Source organism: Trachypithecus francoisi, unplaced genomic scaffold (genome assembly GCF_009764315.1).
Source record: "Trachypithecus francoisi isolate TF-2019V2 unplaced genomic scaffold, Tfra_2.0 Lachesis_group5, whole genome shotgun sequence".
In the NCBI taxonomy this organism is placed as follows: domain Eukaryota; kingdom Metazoa; phylum Chordata; class Mammalia; order Primates; family Cercopithecidae; genus Trachypithecus; species Trachypithecus francoisi.
In genome coordinates this window covers 21,785,690-21,802,119 of record NW_022681470.1, presented here as the reverse complement: position 1 = coordinate 21,802,119, position 16,430 = coordinate 21,785,690, and the positions used below count along the sequence as shown (strand labels likewise).

Sequence of the window (16,430 nt, the reverse complement as noted above, 5' to 3'; positions counted from 1 at the left end):
GGATTTTGTAGAAATCCATTCCAAAGGTAGATAGGAGTGCAGTAATGAAACTTTATTCACTTTAAATTTTAAAATGCCTATTTCTATTTTAAAATTTAAATTTTCTATTAAGTTTGCATTTGCCTTCTACCTAGTTATGAGTGGACTGCACAGGGTCTTCTACCTTCCACTTTTTCTCTCTCTTCTTTTTTGGCTTTTAAAAAGGAAGGGGCCGGGTGTGGTGGCTCATGCCTATAATCCCAGCACTTTGGAAGGCCGAAGCAGGCGGATCACCTGAGGTCAGGAGTTTGAGACCAGCCTGGCCAACATAGTGAAACCCTGTCTCTACTAAAAATACAAAGATTAGCTGGGTATGGTAGCACCTGCCTGTCATCCCAGCTACTCAGGAGGCTGAGGTAGGAGAATTGCTTGAACCTGGGACATGGAGAGAGAGCAGAGATGGTGCCACTGCACTCCAGCCTGGGTGACAGAGTGAGACCCCATCTCAAAAAAGAAAGAAAGAGAGAGAGAGACAGAAAGAGAGAGAGAGAGAAAGAAAGAAGGAAAGAAAGAAAGAAAGAAAGAAAGAAAGAAAGAAAGAAGAAAGAAAAAGAAAGAAAGAGAGAAAGAAGGAAGGAAGAAAAGAAGGGAAGGGAATGATTCAATGAGAGCAAGGTAATGGAGAACTTCAGTACAATGTTGCATCACAAGAGGTAACAACAAACTTACCTATTATCTAAATGAAAAGCTGCTGTTAAAGAACTCCTGATAGGCCGGGCGCGGTGGCTCAAGCCTGTAATCCCAGCACTTTGGGAGGCCGAGACGGGCGGATCACAAGGTCAGGAGATCGAGACCATCCTGGCTAACACGGTGAAACCCCGTCTCTACTAAAAAATACAAAAACATAGCCGGGCAAGGTGGTGGGTGCCTATAGTCCCAGCTACTCGGGAGGCTGAGGCAGGAGAATGGCATGAACCCGAAAGGCGGAGCTTGCAGTGAGCTGAGATCCAGCCACTGTACTCCAGTTTGGGTGTCAGAGCGAGACTCTGTCTCAAAAAAAAAAAAAAAGAACTCCTGATAAAGTAGCATGCTTACACTAACCAGAGGAATTAGCGTTGCTATACAGATGTGTGTATGTGTTTGTGGGGAGGATGGGATGGGGGCTCTCTATTAGAGAGGGGCTCTGTTATAATCAGGAGACCCTACATGTATTGCTTTGTAGTTAACAGCCTTTCTTGCCCTTTTCTTTATGTAAGTTTTATGGTCCTTCACGTCCGTGACTCCAAATCCACAGATCTGTGCCACACATCAGCTTTCAGAATTGAGTATGCAGAACACTGAGTCCCACAGACCATCCGTGGAGTGCCCAGATTAGAATCCCAGTTTGTCTGGCTCCATGGGTCTCCTGAACCCTTTAACAACCTTTTAACAAAGGATGATGTGTATCATATTCCATACCATATATTAGGTAAAAGAGGGAGTATGTTTGACTCTCATTTGAACTGAGTCTGGGTAAAGTGAGGGACTCTAGGGCCAAGTTTTAAACACTTTCCCATAGGATACTATGAGTACCCAGAAAAATATAATCCTCCTAATAAATAAGGAAAACACAAGGGCCAGAGAAAAACCTCCCACCTTCTTGCAGGTTATCTGGTGACTCTGATCACCTACAGCGCCCGGGTGAGAGCCAGGACTGCCCATTACAGGCACACATTCTGGAGTCCAGGCATGGAGTGTTCCTTCTATGCACGATACATGTTTCCTTGAAATCATCACTTACAGCGTCGCACATTTTTTAATGCCTTTACCTCCGCTGAACGCCTAGGTGTTGAACAGTTGAGACCAGGACTTGGCAGACTCAAGTTTGGCCAGGGCTCTGTGGCCGGGCAGGGGATGCCGGGCACAAGGACGCCAGCACCTGGGAAAGGTGAGCCGCTCGTCTCTACAAGCCCCGGGGTTGTGCTTCCTCCACCCTTTCCTAAATGACCTGGGTGCTGAGCCCTAGGTGGTTCTGGTTACCTGCTCGTATTTCTCCAGCTCCGTATGGTAGATTTGTCTGATCTGTGAGAGTTTGGCTCTGTAATCTGAATGTTCCACTGAGTTGTCTGAACCTGCCCCTCCAGAAGCCGCCGCCGCTGCCGCTGCTGCCGCCGACCCTCCTCCCTTCTCAGGTCCGGCCACGCCTTCCGCTAACAGCATGTTGTCCAGCCGCATCAGCTGGGGGTCTGTGGGCTCCTCCTCCTGGGCTCCTCGGATACTCAAAACTACAGAAAAGGACAAAGGGAAGACAGCCTTAATAGTAACCCAAGAAAGAAAATTAAAAAACAAAACACATTTGTGTTCTTTGGCTAAATAAGCTGCTAAATTACTTGCAAGATGCCATTTGAGGAATATAAGAAAGGCTGGAAAAAGAGAAACTGAGAGGGTAAGCAAATGAAGGAGGTACCTGCTTTCTTCCAAAATTACACTCCACTTGTATGTGGAATCTAGAATAATCAAATTTGTAAGAGGCAGAAAGTAGAATAATGGGTACCATGAGTTGCGGGGAGGAGTGGGGAGCTATTGTTTAATGAGTACAGAATTTCACTTTGGGAAGCTGAGTTTTTGAGATGGCTGCAAAATAATACAAATGTACTTAATGTCACTCAACTGTACACTTAGAAATAGTTTAAAATGGTAAATTCGGCCGGGCGCGGTGGCTCACACCTGTAATCCCAGCACTTTAGGAGGCTGAGGCGGGTGGAACACAAGGTCAGGAGATCGAGACCATCCTGGCAAACATGTTGAAACCCCATCTCTACTAAAATACAAAAAATTAGCCAGGCCTGGCGGCGCACGCCTGTAGTCCCAGCTACTCGGGAGGCTGAGGGAGGGGAATACCTTGAACCCAGGAGGTGGAGGTTGCAGTGAGCCAAGATTGCACCACTCACTGCACAGAGCAAGATTCTGTCCCAAAAAAAAAAGGTAAATTCTATCATATATATGTTTACCACAATAAAAATTTTCAATTAGAAAAATGTAATTATAACAAAATATATTTTTTACTTTTATCCCCATACTAATTTCAGTTTAAGGAAAAGCATTTCCCTCTTTCTCATTTTAAATTTCTGTAAGTTTGTGGTTTTGCACTCATTGCCTTTCTTTGCAATGTTTGATCAGTTTAAATTTTTCATTACCAAAATCACCTAAGGTACATAAATCCAGTACATTTGGAATGAAATCTTAAGACCTTTCCTGTGGACTAGCAGAGAGTGAGGTCTAACATAGCAAGAAGACAAATTGGCCCTTGAGCAGGGTCGTTTAGCTCGAAAAATTGAGATCTATCTGTTCTGAGTGATAAGGACTCTGTCCTGTTGGAAACAAGGGTGAGGTCCTTTTAACAAGCTGTCTCCAGGGATTCGGGGAAGCCAGTACTCTGGTAGGATGGCGTCTCAGATCAATGAGATGGCTGCTTTTTATTAAAACACCAGGACCCTTGGTGGTGATTTGGACTGAAGGAGATCCAGTGATTTAGTAAATCAGCAGAAGAGCGAGACAGTCTTTTTTTTACTACCCCTTCAGACAACCTCCCATAAAATAAATCACTCATCTAAATCCAGTTCAGTTGTCAGCAGCCAAGTCTTTGTTAAGAGGGAACATAAAAAGTGTTTTCAATTTTTAAGAAATTGAAAAGAACGTGTGGGTAGGGTGGGAAAGAGGAAGTGATTAAAGGCAGAGGAGAGGGGTCCGGTGTTGGCTCACATTTTGGGGATGGAGGTGGCAGGGTCTAAGTCCCTGGTGGACATTCGCACACCAGAGCAGAGTCAAGAGCTGTTTCATGGCAGGGTGCATCTGGTGAGCCCCAGGGGGACGGTGCCAGTTCCAGGTGTCTCCCCGGCCCTGGCAAAGCAGGGCTGCGGGTTGTGACAGGGAAGGTGAAGATGCGTTCAATGAGGGTATGTCTAGATGTCTGAGTGTTCCATCACATATAATACCAGCATAACTGCTGGCTGTGCCCACACGCTCCTGGCTGCCAACAGGCAGCACAAGAACCAACCCTGAACGTTGTTCAGAAGAAATCCCAATTCCTAGGCCAAAAGGGAAACTACAGTATGGCTCTCACAAAACACGAGACCATCCAATGGAATGGTGAGCCATGTGGACCAGAGGTGGCCATAAGGAGCAAAGAGGACAAAAGGTGAAGAGCAGAAGCTTGGGCTCCGTGATGAAGTAAAAAAGGATGAGAGTAAGGGAAGGAGAGGGAGGGAGGAGGGAGAGCAAGTAGCTGGGAAGGAGAAAAGAAGGAAGCCTGCACCCTAGACACAAACCACAACGCTATCAGGTCGTGATCTTCTCTCTTCAAACCTGAATGTGTAATATTCTGCTACACAAAAACAAAATTGCTACAGTAGTGATGGCAAAAGGTTAGGAGATCATTGAGGTTTATTTTGTGGACTTTTTTTCAATAAAATCCTTCTTTTGTAGGCTCAGGAGACTGAATGGGAAACTGCTCCTGTAGCTGATCTTTGAATAATAAGGATTTAGTCGCGTTATTGTTTCTCAATTTTATTTACTCAAATCTCCAAAGCACTCTGAAGAACAAATTGCCGCTAACAAAGGTTTCCTTAAGAAAGTAGATAGCTGTGTAACCATTCCCTGAATACCAGGCCCTAAAGGCGCCGAAAAGAATCAGTGAGTCCAAGCATCCGGCAGCAGCCCCCAGCAGCCCCTCCTTCCTCACCTCTACGTGGGGTTTATGGGTGTTTCTCTTTATATGATAAATTTAATAGTTTTATCAACAAAGATATTTATGGGTCATTTACAAAGGAGAAAAAAAAAGAATCTCCTCTGAGCCATTAATAAATACGGTTCTTTCACTTTAGCTCAATTATTCAAAACATTGTGCTGGGGCAAAATTCTATTCTCTCATTCACTCTATTGAATCTCATGTCTGATACACTTCCTTCAGAGGAGGCTGTAAGCCCCCACGGCTGGTAGGAACATTCTCCGCGATGCTGAGGCTGCTAACCCTTTGGCCAGGTGTTAATGCCTTCACGTGGGTCCACCTAGCTGCTCCAAAGCCATCGGGTCCTGCATGCGGCCCAACACTGAGAGATCTTAGGACGACCTCTGGTCTCAACAACAACAGCGAAGCAAAAAAGAATGATGTCTTATTAACGGTCAGGACTTGCCTTGCCAGGACTAGCTTAAGCACTGCCTACTTGAGGTGACATCAAGTATCCCACCTTCTCCCAATCGCACGGGTACCCCAAGCGGCCTCATTCATTCCATCAGCTTATTCCTCCAGCCAAACTCAGTGAGGTATGAAAGACGGGAGAGGCGAGGCAGAGAGACAGTTCTGGTCCTGGCTCCTCCAGGAGCTACGTAGGTGATCACGCACACTTCACTATCAATATTTCCCGTGCACCCAATATTTACCTCTGAGACTATGTCCTCTTTTCAGCCCCTCTCGGTTTCACGCCTCTGCTCCATCTTTTTAAAACAATCAATGGGAAGCACAAACAATTCCACACAAACTCTACACAGCTCTTAATTCATATTTTTCTTGGCCTTCAAATCTAACTGATTTTAAATAACATAAGAAAGAAAATTGTCAAGGCTGGCAAAGAACACTGAAAGGATAGACTGCAAGCCCCTGCCTGCCATGGAAGTTTCAGGAGGGTTGCAGAGCTTAAAGCATAAAGCATACTGACTCTTTTCTTTCAGCTATGAAGGATACATTTAATTGAGCCCAGCGGCGGTGGGTCGGGTGGGGCAAGAAAGTGTTAGCATTTCGCTTAGCTTTTATATCATTTTATGAATCTTGCAAACAAATACTCCTTAAAAAGAAATCTGAATTCACTATGAGTTAATAGACTTAGTTTCTAAATGTGGCCAATTAGAAATTGATAAGATAGACACAGTGTACCACAGCATAAATGTTGCTTGCATTTACACTCCGAGTCCGGGACACATAAATAGGTCCCAAATCAGAGATCTGAAGAAAATAAAAGAATGAAAAGAAAAGGGGGGAAAAAAACAACAGTCATTTCCAAATTACACCCTTTAAATTATACTCAAATTATGAAAATAGAAAATGATTGTGCAAGAACCCAAAAAAAATTTTTTTAAGGAACAATATGAACAAGGGAAAATTAAAAGAAAACCTTCATCTTGCACTATTTTGCATAGAAAATTCAGCTCTGGTGGATTTGGGCTGTGTCTGTAATGCTTGGAGGGGCAGAGATGGCCAAATAAGCAACCTTGCATGCTCATATTTATAGCCAGCACAAGGAGAATCCAATATACCACTATTAAGAATGGGTGTTGGGCTTCACTGATACAGAAACTGTTCAGCTCAGTGGTTAAAAAAACTCCCACCAACATTAAATAAATAAATGAAAAGGGTGATATGTCTAAGCAGAACTGATGCTACCTATTTATTGCTTGAAGCCAGTACTCTGGTGAGTAGGAGACAAAATGATTATTTAAAAGCTCCTTTTTATCTCTGCAGCACCATGCAAGACTCGAATGAACCTTTCGCCAGGACACCAGAGATGTTAACACTCATCCTCCAAGATCCAATTTCAACCAGCGGAGCTGTTACCTAATCCAGCAACCATCACATATGATCAGGTTCCTGCTTCCCTGATGGGTGCCCTACGCTCTCTCCCTCCTCCTCATTTCTTCCCTCCCCACCCCAGCAGCTTTCCTGTGAAATAGGTTTTAAAGGGCCAAATCCCCTGTGTGTCCCCATGCATATAGGGTTTTAATGGCCAGGCAGGCCTGGACACGTCCACTACCCAAAAAATGTCATTGATTGCAGTGGATATGCAATCTGCAGAGGGGTTGCACCCATGAATATCTTTAACCCATTTGGTAACAATTCTTATAGAAGGAGTTTCCTTCTCACAAATCCACCCAATTATGGAAGAGACCAGTTGAGACAGGTAGGTGATTTATACAGGAATTGTCACAAGCCCTTTAAAAAGCTTCTGATGTCACATGTACCTTGCTGCTATCGCTCGCCCTGGGGTTAATTCTTCGGTAAAACTCCTAAGATAAGGGGACTGTCACAGCATTGTGGCAGCTGCTCTCACCACTTGCCTCCTGCTGTTCTTTCTTTCTTTTCTTCACACAAGGAGAAAAACAAACCAAACCCAAAGGCATAGTCAAGATCATCCTTAGTGGGAGGGCTGTGTGCGGGGTGTTTTGTCCTTGGCTGAGCGACGTGGGTCCGGAGCAGCTCCAGTCAATGCCCACTAGAGGGCACTCTTTCTTCACCAAGGACTGGTTCTCCAAGCGGGCGGACAGTCTCAAGTGTCCAGGGTCGTGCTGGGGGAATGCCTCTGCTCAGATTCAAACTTCTATAGGTAGGGGCAGGTGGGGAGGGGAGGAGGGCAGATCTACAGGGAGGGTGGTCTTCAGATTTGGACAACAGTCCAGGGGCCCAAAGCTGAGCTGAGAGAGAGAAATAGATAAAGAACAAGACAGAAAGCAGAGAGGCAGGTGGTTTGGGGAAAGGCACAAGGTGTGCAAAAGGACGGGCTCTCTCTGGCTGATCTCTTTGTTTGATTTGTAGACACAAACCTCCATGCAGAGTGTTCTATTGCCCAGGAGCTAAGTCTTTACCACATCCTACCAGAAGGGTTAGAAAAGAGAGACCAGCTCTCCCCACCTCATTCCCAAGTCAGCTATGCAGTTTTAGGAGAACAGCAAAGTGCTTGCTTCCTGAGAGCATCAGAGTTACACCTTTTATTGGTTCATAAAGTACTTGCACGCACTGAATTACATCACCTTATAAAACATGAAGTAATGTTCCAAACTTACATAGCAGATAATTGAAGATTATAAAAGCAAAGCACATTTCCCCAAAATGAAAGCAAATGAGACACAGCCGAGACTGAACTCTAGATCTTTAACTCTCGGACACTTTAGTCCTCTCCAATATTGCAGTTCTGAATCCTTTTCATAACAGGCAGCTACATGGATGTGATATGTATTCTGTGCATGCACGCGCGCACACACACACACACACACACACACACATACACACACACACACACAGTCTCTTCTGATGCCGAAGGCACACTGTTAGTCTGGCCAAGAAGAAAACAATCAGATATAAGTAATGGAAGGAAGGAAGTTTTTTCTATTGATTTCCTAATTTCTTTTAATTTCTCTAAATCTGGTCCTTTCCCATTAGCTCTTTCCACCATCATGGTTAGAGCCACTGTATTGGGTGATAGAATGCTGCCTTCTTTCTTAGCCACAGAAATCCACTTACTACAGTCCTATTTCATTTTAAATCTCAGCTCAAAATCCTTTATGAAATCTGCCCTGATGAGAAAAGCCAAAAATGATCTCTAAGCCTCTGAGCCACCAGGGCACGTACTGCCTAGACCACAGTCGTGGGGCATCTCAGGACACGCCAGGGCACACCTACCATCTTGCCAGCAAGACTGTGAACTCCTGAAAGGCGGGTCCCCACACAACCTCACCGGGCTTCTGACACTAACTATCTGTTCCAGTATTTCTTAAGAGCAATATAATAAAGAATCAAGGAGGGAAGGAAGATATAGGCTGGTGAGATCCAAGGATCTCTGCCTCAGCTTCCTGTTCTCAGCCAGGCAGCCAATTCCCTGTATGTGCTCTCTTTCCCCCTGCATTCCAGTTACAAGTTGTACCACAGCCAGCATGCTGTTGGGTAGAAGGCTGTTCTCTCTGCCACCTCTTCCATATCCACTTCAAAAAACTGTCAAATCTGCCTTTTCAAATCTGACAATTCTAAACAAGCAAAACTACACTGGCATCAAGCCAGAGTTTCCTGGACCCAGCCTGGTATGTCCCCAGGAAGCCAGCATTACCGGTGACAAAGGCTCCGGGTGCTGGGAAAAGTCTGGTTGGTGACTGGTACCTGGGGAAGAAGTGTCCTGTAGCTGACAGGGCCTGGCAGCCAAGGGGCCACATAGAGGTGGTCTCCACAAACAGGACCTCTGAGGAACGTTCAGTGCAATCAAACAAATTACTGCTCAAGTACCTCCAAAGTGACAGGAATGAGCTGGATCCTGGGACCTTGGATGAACCAGACATGGGCTCCGACTTCCAGAAGCTCGTGGTTTACGCTCCTCCAGTCCCTCGGACACAGGATATCAACTGCTTTGAGGCTTGTAGGTACGTGAGATTGCCAGGGTGGGTGGATAACAACTGCAAATCTGGAGATTTGTGTGCATCCAACTGATGCACATAGACTTCTTCCTCTGATTTTGCTTACTTCCTATAAGCTCAATATATCCACAGCCTGGAACCTCCTCCAGTTGAGAAATAACTATGCTCTAATTCGATGATTCTCAACCAAAGGTGGGACCCAAATCTTCTGTTAGTGTCTTGAAACTCAGGGCAGCAGGCCCTCGTGTTCTTCACTCCTAATTCTCAATCTCTGTTTGTTTGATGTGAAATGTCTTTTTTTAATGTTGATTTTTAAAGAGTTATTCATCAAACAAATAGAAATGACTGACGATTCTATTTTCTAAATTGTACAAGTCAGCATCACTGATAGGTGTCAGTCAGTGCTTCTGATTAGTACAGGGAAAGCAGTTACCACCTGAGTTGACACCTTCCAGCCCCAAGTGGAGACCCTGGATGCTGCAGCAGGCCTGGAGTGGCCTCTTCAGATGAGCAAGTTCTAGTTTAAGAAATCTCCAAATGTTGAAAGCCACCCTTGTTCCCCCAGGGTTGTCTCTCAGCCCTCTAGAATCTCAGAGACACGGAGGTGGGAATTAATCTAGGTCCAGGGTTTCTTAAAGTAGGGGATTTGTATTGAAGGTAAGATAATATATTTTTAAGCCATTCCAACTGTTTTTCTTGGTTTGTTAAGCAGGTAGGCCAAAATGTAACCAAGTTCAGGGATTTGAAAGCTTTAGTCAAACAAAGGCAAGAATTTAAGGTCCTCAAGTGTTTCATCCCAGGAATATTTATTGAGCATTTACTACAGTGCCAGGCACTGTGCTGACTTTCCAGATAAACGTGGTCCTGCGAGGAGCTCTTAGATTCACTCGTTTTTCACATTTAGACAACAGCCACTATGTGTAAAACTTTGTGTGAGGTTTTAGGGCAAGGGATGAAAACAAAATTATATGACACTCTTGAGACAGTTTTAGGTTTTTGTTTGTTTGTTTATGTTTTGTGGTTGTCTTTAGAGGAACACACCAAGTTTTTCTTGTCATCTTTTTCCCCGGGTTCGGTTTTGGCGGTTCTGGTCACGTGCATTTTCTACTTCTCAGGGGATGCATGGGCATGGATCCCATTCACACGTTCCCACTTGGCACACTGCGCCTCCCTGGGCCAGCTGGCAGGGAGAAAGCTAATGTGCTGGGCGATAGGCCCCTGCCTTTCTGGATGGGTGCCGGCTGCCTAGGCGAGGGGCTTTGGTCCTTAATAGCTCAAGTCTGGACTGCTGCTTGGGAAAGCCCTTTGCCTGAACAGGAGCTACAGAAGTTGGTAGGAAGGCATGACTTACAGCAGCTTTGGCCTCCGACTGACATACAGAGGTACAAGGAAAGGGGGAAAGCCATCGGAAAGACAGAAGGCCAGGACCAGGGCCAGGGCCAGGGGAGGGTGTGTGAGACCTGGATTGCCTGTGGTAACCCATGATACAAGGAACAGTTTCCTTCTTAGTTACACATAAAAAGCATGAAAAATGTGGAGCCATTGGTTGGCAGCTTGCTGTGCTTTCCGTGGAGATGAAAGCTTCTCTCTACAATGGCATTTCCTAAAGGAAGCAACCACAGAGAAAACAGAAGAAGTTTCTCAATACTCTTTAGCCTTAAGGTAAAAATGTTCTGCAGTTCCGAGTCTCAGTGAGGCACCTAGCACATTGCCTGCTTTCTGGCAAGAGCTAATACATGATAGATTTCCTTCTCCTATCACATTTTAATACCCAGAAATGTGTAACTATGGGCACGAACTTTCTTCTGTTAGTGCCACAGCATGGCACACACACACACACAAAATGTGCACTAAAACAGGCCTTGGGTGTCTAGGTTCAAAGCCAGGCCCAAGACTCCTACTAGGTGACTTCACCAGGTTCAAAGCCAAGCCCAAGACTCCTACTATGTGATTTCACCTATGCCTTAATTCTTACTAAGGATTAAATAAGGTTATTTTTACAAAAGCACATGGTAGTGCTTGGTGACTGATAGATTTTAGATTTTTGGTTAAATCTGAACCAATCTCACTGATAAAGATTCCTTTGGGAGGAATAAAAAAGCAGGATAGATTTAGAGTTAAGAGTTTGGTTTTTCTGCGTGTTAGAAATCAACAACACAGGAGAAACCAGGATAAGCCAAGAATATACATACACACATACATGCAAGCACACACATGCACACAGACCCCCGCTACCTTACTGACCTATGTTTCCAGGCAAGCTCACACTGATACCGTCACAGGCTAAGGAATCCATAGATCCTCAGCCAACAGAATACATTTCAAAACGTCTTCTTTCTCTCATCTTTTCTCCTCTTTATAGTCCTTTCTTGCTGTTTTGCCCAAGTACGTTAAGGATTCTGCAGCTTCTTAAGTCTTCACTCAGCGGAGATGCCACAGTCTTCAACCCTGGTCTCCCTGAGCCAGAGGCGACACCATCCTCCTGGCCTGGCAGAGCTCACACTGGAAGCCTCTGTCTTTCTCAGGCTGGAAGACCCTTCTGGGAACCACTTAGCTCTGAAGTAATCTCACCTTGTGTCAGACAAGCTGGCCTGGAAGTCATCTTTAATGGCTGCTTTCAAATTTCCATTAACAAATAAATAAATTATAACCAGAAGAGGGTAAAGACGCTTTTTGTACTCGAAGGTTTGAGGAAGCATGTTTAAGTTTTGATTTTGGATGGGATCTGCGACTCACAATCACCCTTCTCCGCCGGGATGTAGAGAAATCCCATAGGTGAAATACTACAATGACTTGCCTGGGCTGTGCATGCTTCCATATTGTCTTACCCCGTTGCCGTTGTCACTACTGTCTTGAGGCTACAAATTAGTTTCTAGCTCCTAGTCCAAATGGCATTTTCCAGCCCGTATCTACAACCTGAGTAGGAACAGAACTAGTTTTTCTCTAACTTTCCAAACAATTTCACCAGAACAAGTTTGAAATAAAGAACATTTTGCTCCCACAGGAATATTTCCCAGTTTTTGAAAACTGCTGAATAATTCAAACGCAGGGTTCCTAATACAATGAGCTATTGACCTTGGGCAGTCCTTACAGAATTCGTCGATCATTTAGTCTTAACGCGATCCATGATTACTTCCAAATCTACAGATCACAGGAGACGAGAACTACCACTGATAATATGATACACCTTTTCCCTGCTAGACCAGGCTTCCTTCCCAGTAAGATTGAAATGCAAACCTCTGCCAGGTGACAGCCATAGACAGAGGTGTGCAGACCAAGGACAGACAAAGGAATGATGTCACTGATGCCAAACCGCAAATTCCAGCCAGGGTGACCAGTGGCCTAGAGTTGGGCAACAAGGCCCAGTACTCTTAATCACTCCATCCCTTCTGCAGCTCCCCCATCCTCCAGACCATGAGCTGGGCTGGGCGCTGGAAGCCACTCTAGGGAAAGAAGCCAGATGGGAGTTCCCACACCCTGGAGACCAGCCCACCAGTCATCTTTGGGCTATAAGAAAGGAAAGGAAAAAATAAACTTGTATTTTGTTTAAGCCATGTTATTCTGGAGTTTTTCAGAGGATTTGATTTTGTTTTGTTTGCTTTAGACAGCTTAACCAATCTAAGCTAATACAAACTATTTCTAAAAATAAGAAAAAAATCTAGAAGGCAGAGTGATTTCATGTTAGAGTATTACAGAGAAAATTAGAAAGAGGCAGATTTAATAACCAGAGGCAAGTCACAGAAAAACCTGAGTAGTCACTGTGGGGAACTCCTGGCAAAAAGAGGTTTTAGAGCAGATCAAAGAGACCTTGGTCATTAGAGGGGCCTCTCTTGGATACTACCAGGGCTATCAGCAGAGGCAAAAGAAGGCCCAGGAAGTCCGGGATGAGGGAACAGGGAAAGACATCACCTAGTGAGGGTATCGGGTGCCCTCGAGGAGTTGAGTCTAGACCGAGAATACAGTGATAGGTGGTGAGGGGTGGCTGTATGTGGAAACGAGCCAAGAACTTCTGTGATGAGGGAGTAGAAAAGAAGATTCTATCTCGACCAAGGCAATTCTAAGGTGGACTAAACTGTAAACCTGTGAGACCAAGTTCTAACAAATGACTTTAGGTTGAGTACCTGTAACTTGCCTTCCTGCATATACTGATCTATATCTTATAGTGGGATGTTTCCTTACACTATACTAATAAAATCAGGTTTTTACTCTAACCAGCCTGCTCAATTTGTCAGGTACAGAGGATTGGAAGAGAGATCCCAATGCACCCTACTTAGAGGAGAAATCACCTCCATTCACTTTAGTGGAAGCAGAATTCTCCAGCTGAAGGACACTGGGTCTATTTATGGGCGCCCCAGGTCCATTTCAAAACACACGCCAATTAGCTTTTCTTTTTCCATGACCACAAACAACACCTGTGACCCCAGACAGTCATCTCACAAATGCATACAAGGTCAGTCAGGGTCCTTCAGGGAGAGTATGTGGATGATCCATCACCACTGTTACAAAAACCACCCCAAGCACATGCCGTGCTGCTAATGAGTCACTCGTGCTGTCCTTAGACACAAGGAGCCACAGAACACACAGGCAAACAGGCCGCATGAAAAGCAGGAGGCATTTGCTGCTTCTCAGAACTTTCCAAGTAGCCCCTGAACGCGCTAAGCCTTTAACTGACAGGGAAGAGCGGATGGCAGGACATCATACTAACGGTGTCCTGGACAAGAGGCACTAAATAAGAAATCCTGGTTGGACAGTGGAATGGGGGAAGGGCGACTGAGATTATAAGCTCCAGATTGCAAATTCTGCCTTTAATCTTCACTAGACCAGTCTCTGGATAAAAGCGGTAACATCTCATGGGGACCAAGAAAGCTATTGACTTAATGTCTTCAGGGATGTGTGACATTTCTGCTTTGGGGATGACTCCATGGAGCCATCATTTCCTGTCTCTCATCTCAGCACTGTGCCTTCCTTTGGGGAAATGAGGCCTAAGGAGTGGCTCTGTTCTCCTGGACAGTCTTCCTCTCTTCCCAACAGAGTCTAAGGGGCTGAAATTTACAATTCATCAACACCTGGCGGTCAAATGGGTTTAACTGTTCTTGAACTTGAGTGCAAGCATTCAAATTCCATCCTGAGCAAGGCTTCTCGGCTGCCGATTCAAGTTTCCAGGGGGACATTTTAAAGGAGAAGTAGATTTCAAGTAAATGATTGTAACTTATCGAAAATAATGTGCTACTTAGCATCTGCGGCAAACATCCTGGCAGGCAGCGAGAGGAAGCAGCACTGGAGCAGATGGGAGCGATTAGGCTCTTATTTTCAGAAGGGCTTTTTTGTGGTGGTTGTTGCCTCCACTTGCTTTTACATGCTGGTAAAATCGGGAACTCGGGGAGAGTAGGGGGTCTCTGGACCATTCCTTCTTTCTGTGCACTGGAGATGGAGCCCCCCACTAAGAACTATCACATCGGAGGCGCCCACCCCTGTGGGGAGGTACGGTGGTCATCATGAACCATCATCATCAAAAAGCATTTAGCACCACAAGACGCTGGCTAAATGCATCCGCGGGTGACAGAGAGATAGATGAGGAGTCGTCTTAATTTTCCTTTAAATATCTGCCTCCCTGAGGCTGGGCCTTATTTACTGTGGTTCTTACTGTATTTCTCTGAAGAGGTGTCTGACTTTCCTGCTCACTGAGTAAAGCAACATCTCTCCAACCCATGTAATATCTGCTCTGGAAGTTCCCGTTTCACTGGCCAGACATTAGCATGGCCCTTCGTAGGCACCTTGTTAATGGCACTTCATTTAGCCCAACTCTGGTTGTATGGGACAGCCCCTAGCAAGCCATCCCTATTTCCATGAGGACACTGGGGCCAGCATGCTAAGCACCCTGCAAATCCTTTGCAGAACAGAGAGGAGGCTCCAACTCTCCCCACTTCAGCAGAGACCTTTGCAGGGGCTCATGCTTTCTGGGGTAACAGACATATGGTCATCTTAGAAGCCAAATTTGCTTTTCTCTTTCGGTGCTGCCTGCTTTCCAGCAGCACTCTGTTTGACTCTGCCAGACTGGTCATGTCCACTTATGTTCAGTGACAGCCTTACAGCTCAGTTAAAATAAAAATCTCTCAACCCGCACAAAGTGTGACTAGGCTGCACAATTTTGCCAACACTGCTACTCCAACAAGGACCCCAGTTGGTCTCTCGGTCAATTGTTCATTCAACATAATATACTGAGGATCTACTCTTTGACAGGACCTATATTTCGTTGGGGAAACTTGACCAGAAATAAGACAAATGTGCAGAATCATGGGGGAAAGAGCTAATATACAAAGTAAAATTGCTAGAACAGATATGTGGACAAGGTGGTAAAGAACTAAATACGCCATGTTTTTTTTCATGGAAATTAAATCTTACAAATCCATTGCCAAAAAATTACCAGATTCTGCTTTTATTCTCACATGAATGTTATGGGGTATTATTAACCCTTTTTTAATCAGATGAGGAAACTGAGGTACTGGAAGTCAAAGTGGCCCAAGGGTACACACTTAGTTCTGCAGTTGACTTCGCTCAGGGTGTTCTCCCTACCTCACAGCTGCCTCCAGTTGTAGCAAGGTTGGTAGCAAGCAAAGGCGGTGCCCTGAAGAAAGAATAGGGTTGAACCTCAAGTAGCAACTGGCAGAGTTTCACAGCATGAAGGCCAATGTGGACTTTCATGCTGCCTTTTGCAGAATTTCGTTTCTGTTTTCCTGAACTAGCCTAAACCAAGAAAAACTACTAATGACACACATGTAGTTTTCTCAGCTTCACACTCTAACCTATTCTTTTTTTTTTTTTTTTGAGACAGGGTATCACTCTGTTGTCCAGGCTGGAGTGCAGTGGTGCAATCATGGCTCATTGAAGCCTCAACCTCCCAGGTAGGTCCAAGCAATCCTCCCACATCAGCCTCCCAAGTAGCTGGGACTATAGGCAAACACTACCACGCCTGGCTACTTTAATTTTTTGTAGAGATAGGGTCTCCCTATTTTGCCCAGCTGGTCTCAACATGCTGAGCTCAAGTGATCCTCCTGCCTTGGTCTCCCAAAGTGTTGGGATTACAGGCGTGAGCCACTGCACCCGGTCTATTATGTCTTAAAGCAAACCAAATATACACAGTATTGTTTCTACACCACACCATCAAAAATTACAGTTGTACAAACACTTTTTTTTAATGCTGAATTTGACTTCGCTTTTTGGGACAGGAGATATGGAAGTGAAATGAAAGTTACCCCATTTTTGCCCTGTTTGGTAATGAATAGCACTGGGTTGCTGGTGTAAGA

General features: G+C 45.0%; 1 protein-coding gene across 2 annotated transcripts in view; it reads right to left on the bottom strand.

Annotated features, from left to right (window-relative positions):
- The window catches only part of PBX1 (PBX homeobox 1), a 295,543-nt gene that overhangs the window by 58,302 nt on the left and 220,811 nt on the right, over positions 1-16,430 (bottom strand). For both annotated transcript variants that reach the window (XM_033200502.1, XM_033200503.1), the window contains one exon: positions 1,999-2,243. In XM_033200502.1, coding sequence (XP_033056393.1) covers positions 1,999-2,243 — 245 coding nt within the window. The remainder of the gene's footprint in view (positions 1-1,998; positions 2,244-16,430) is intronic.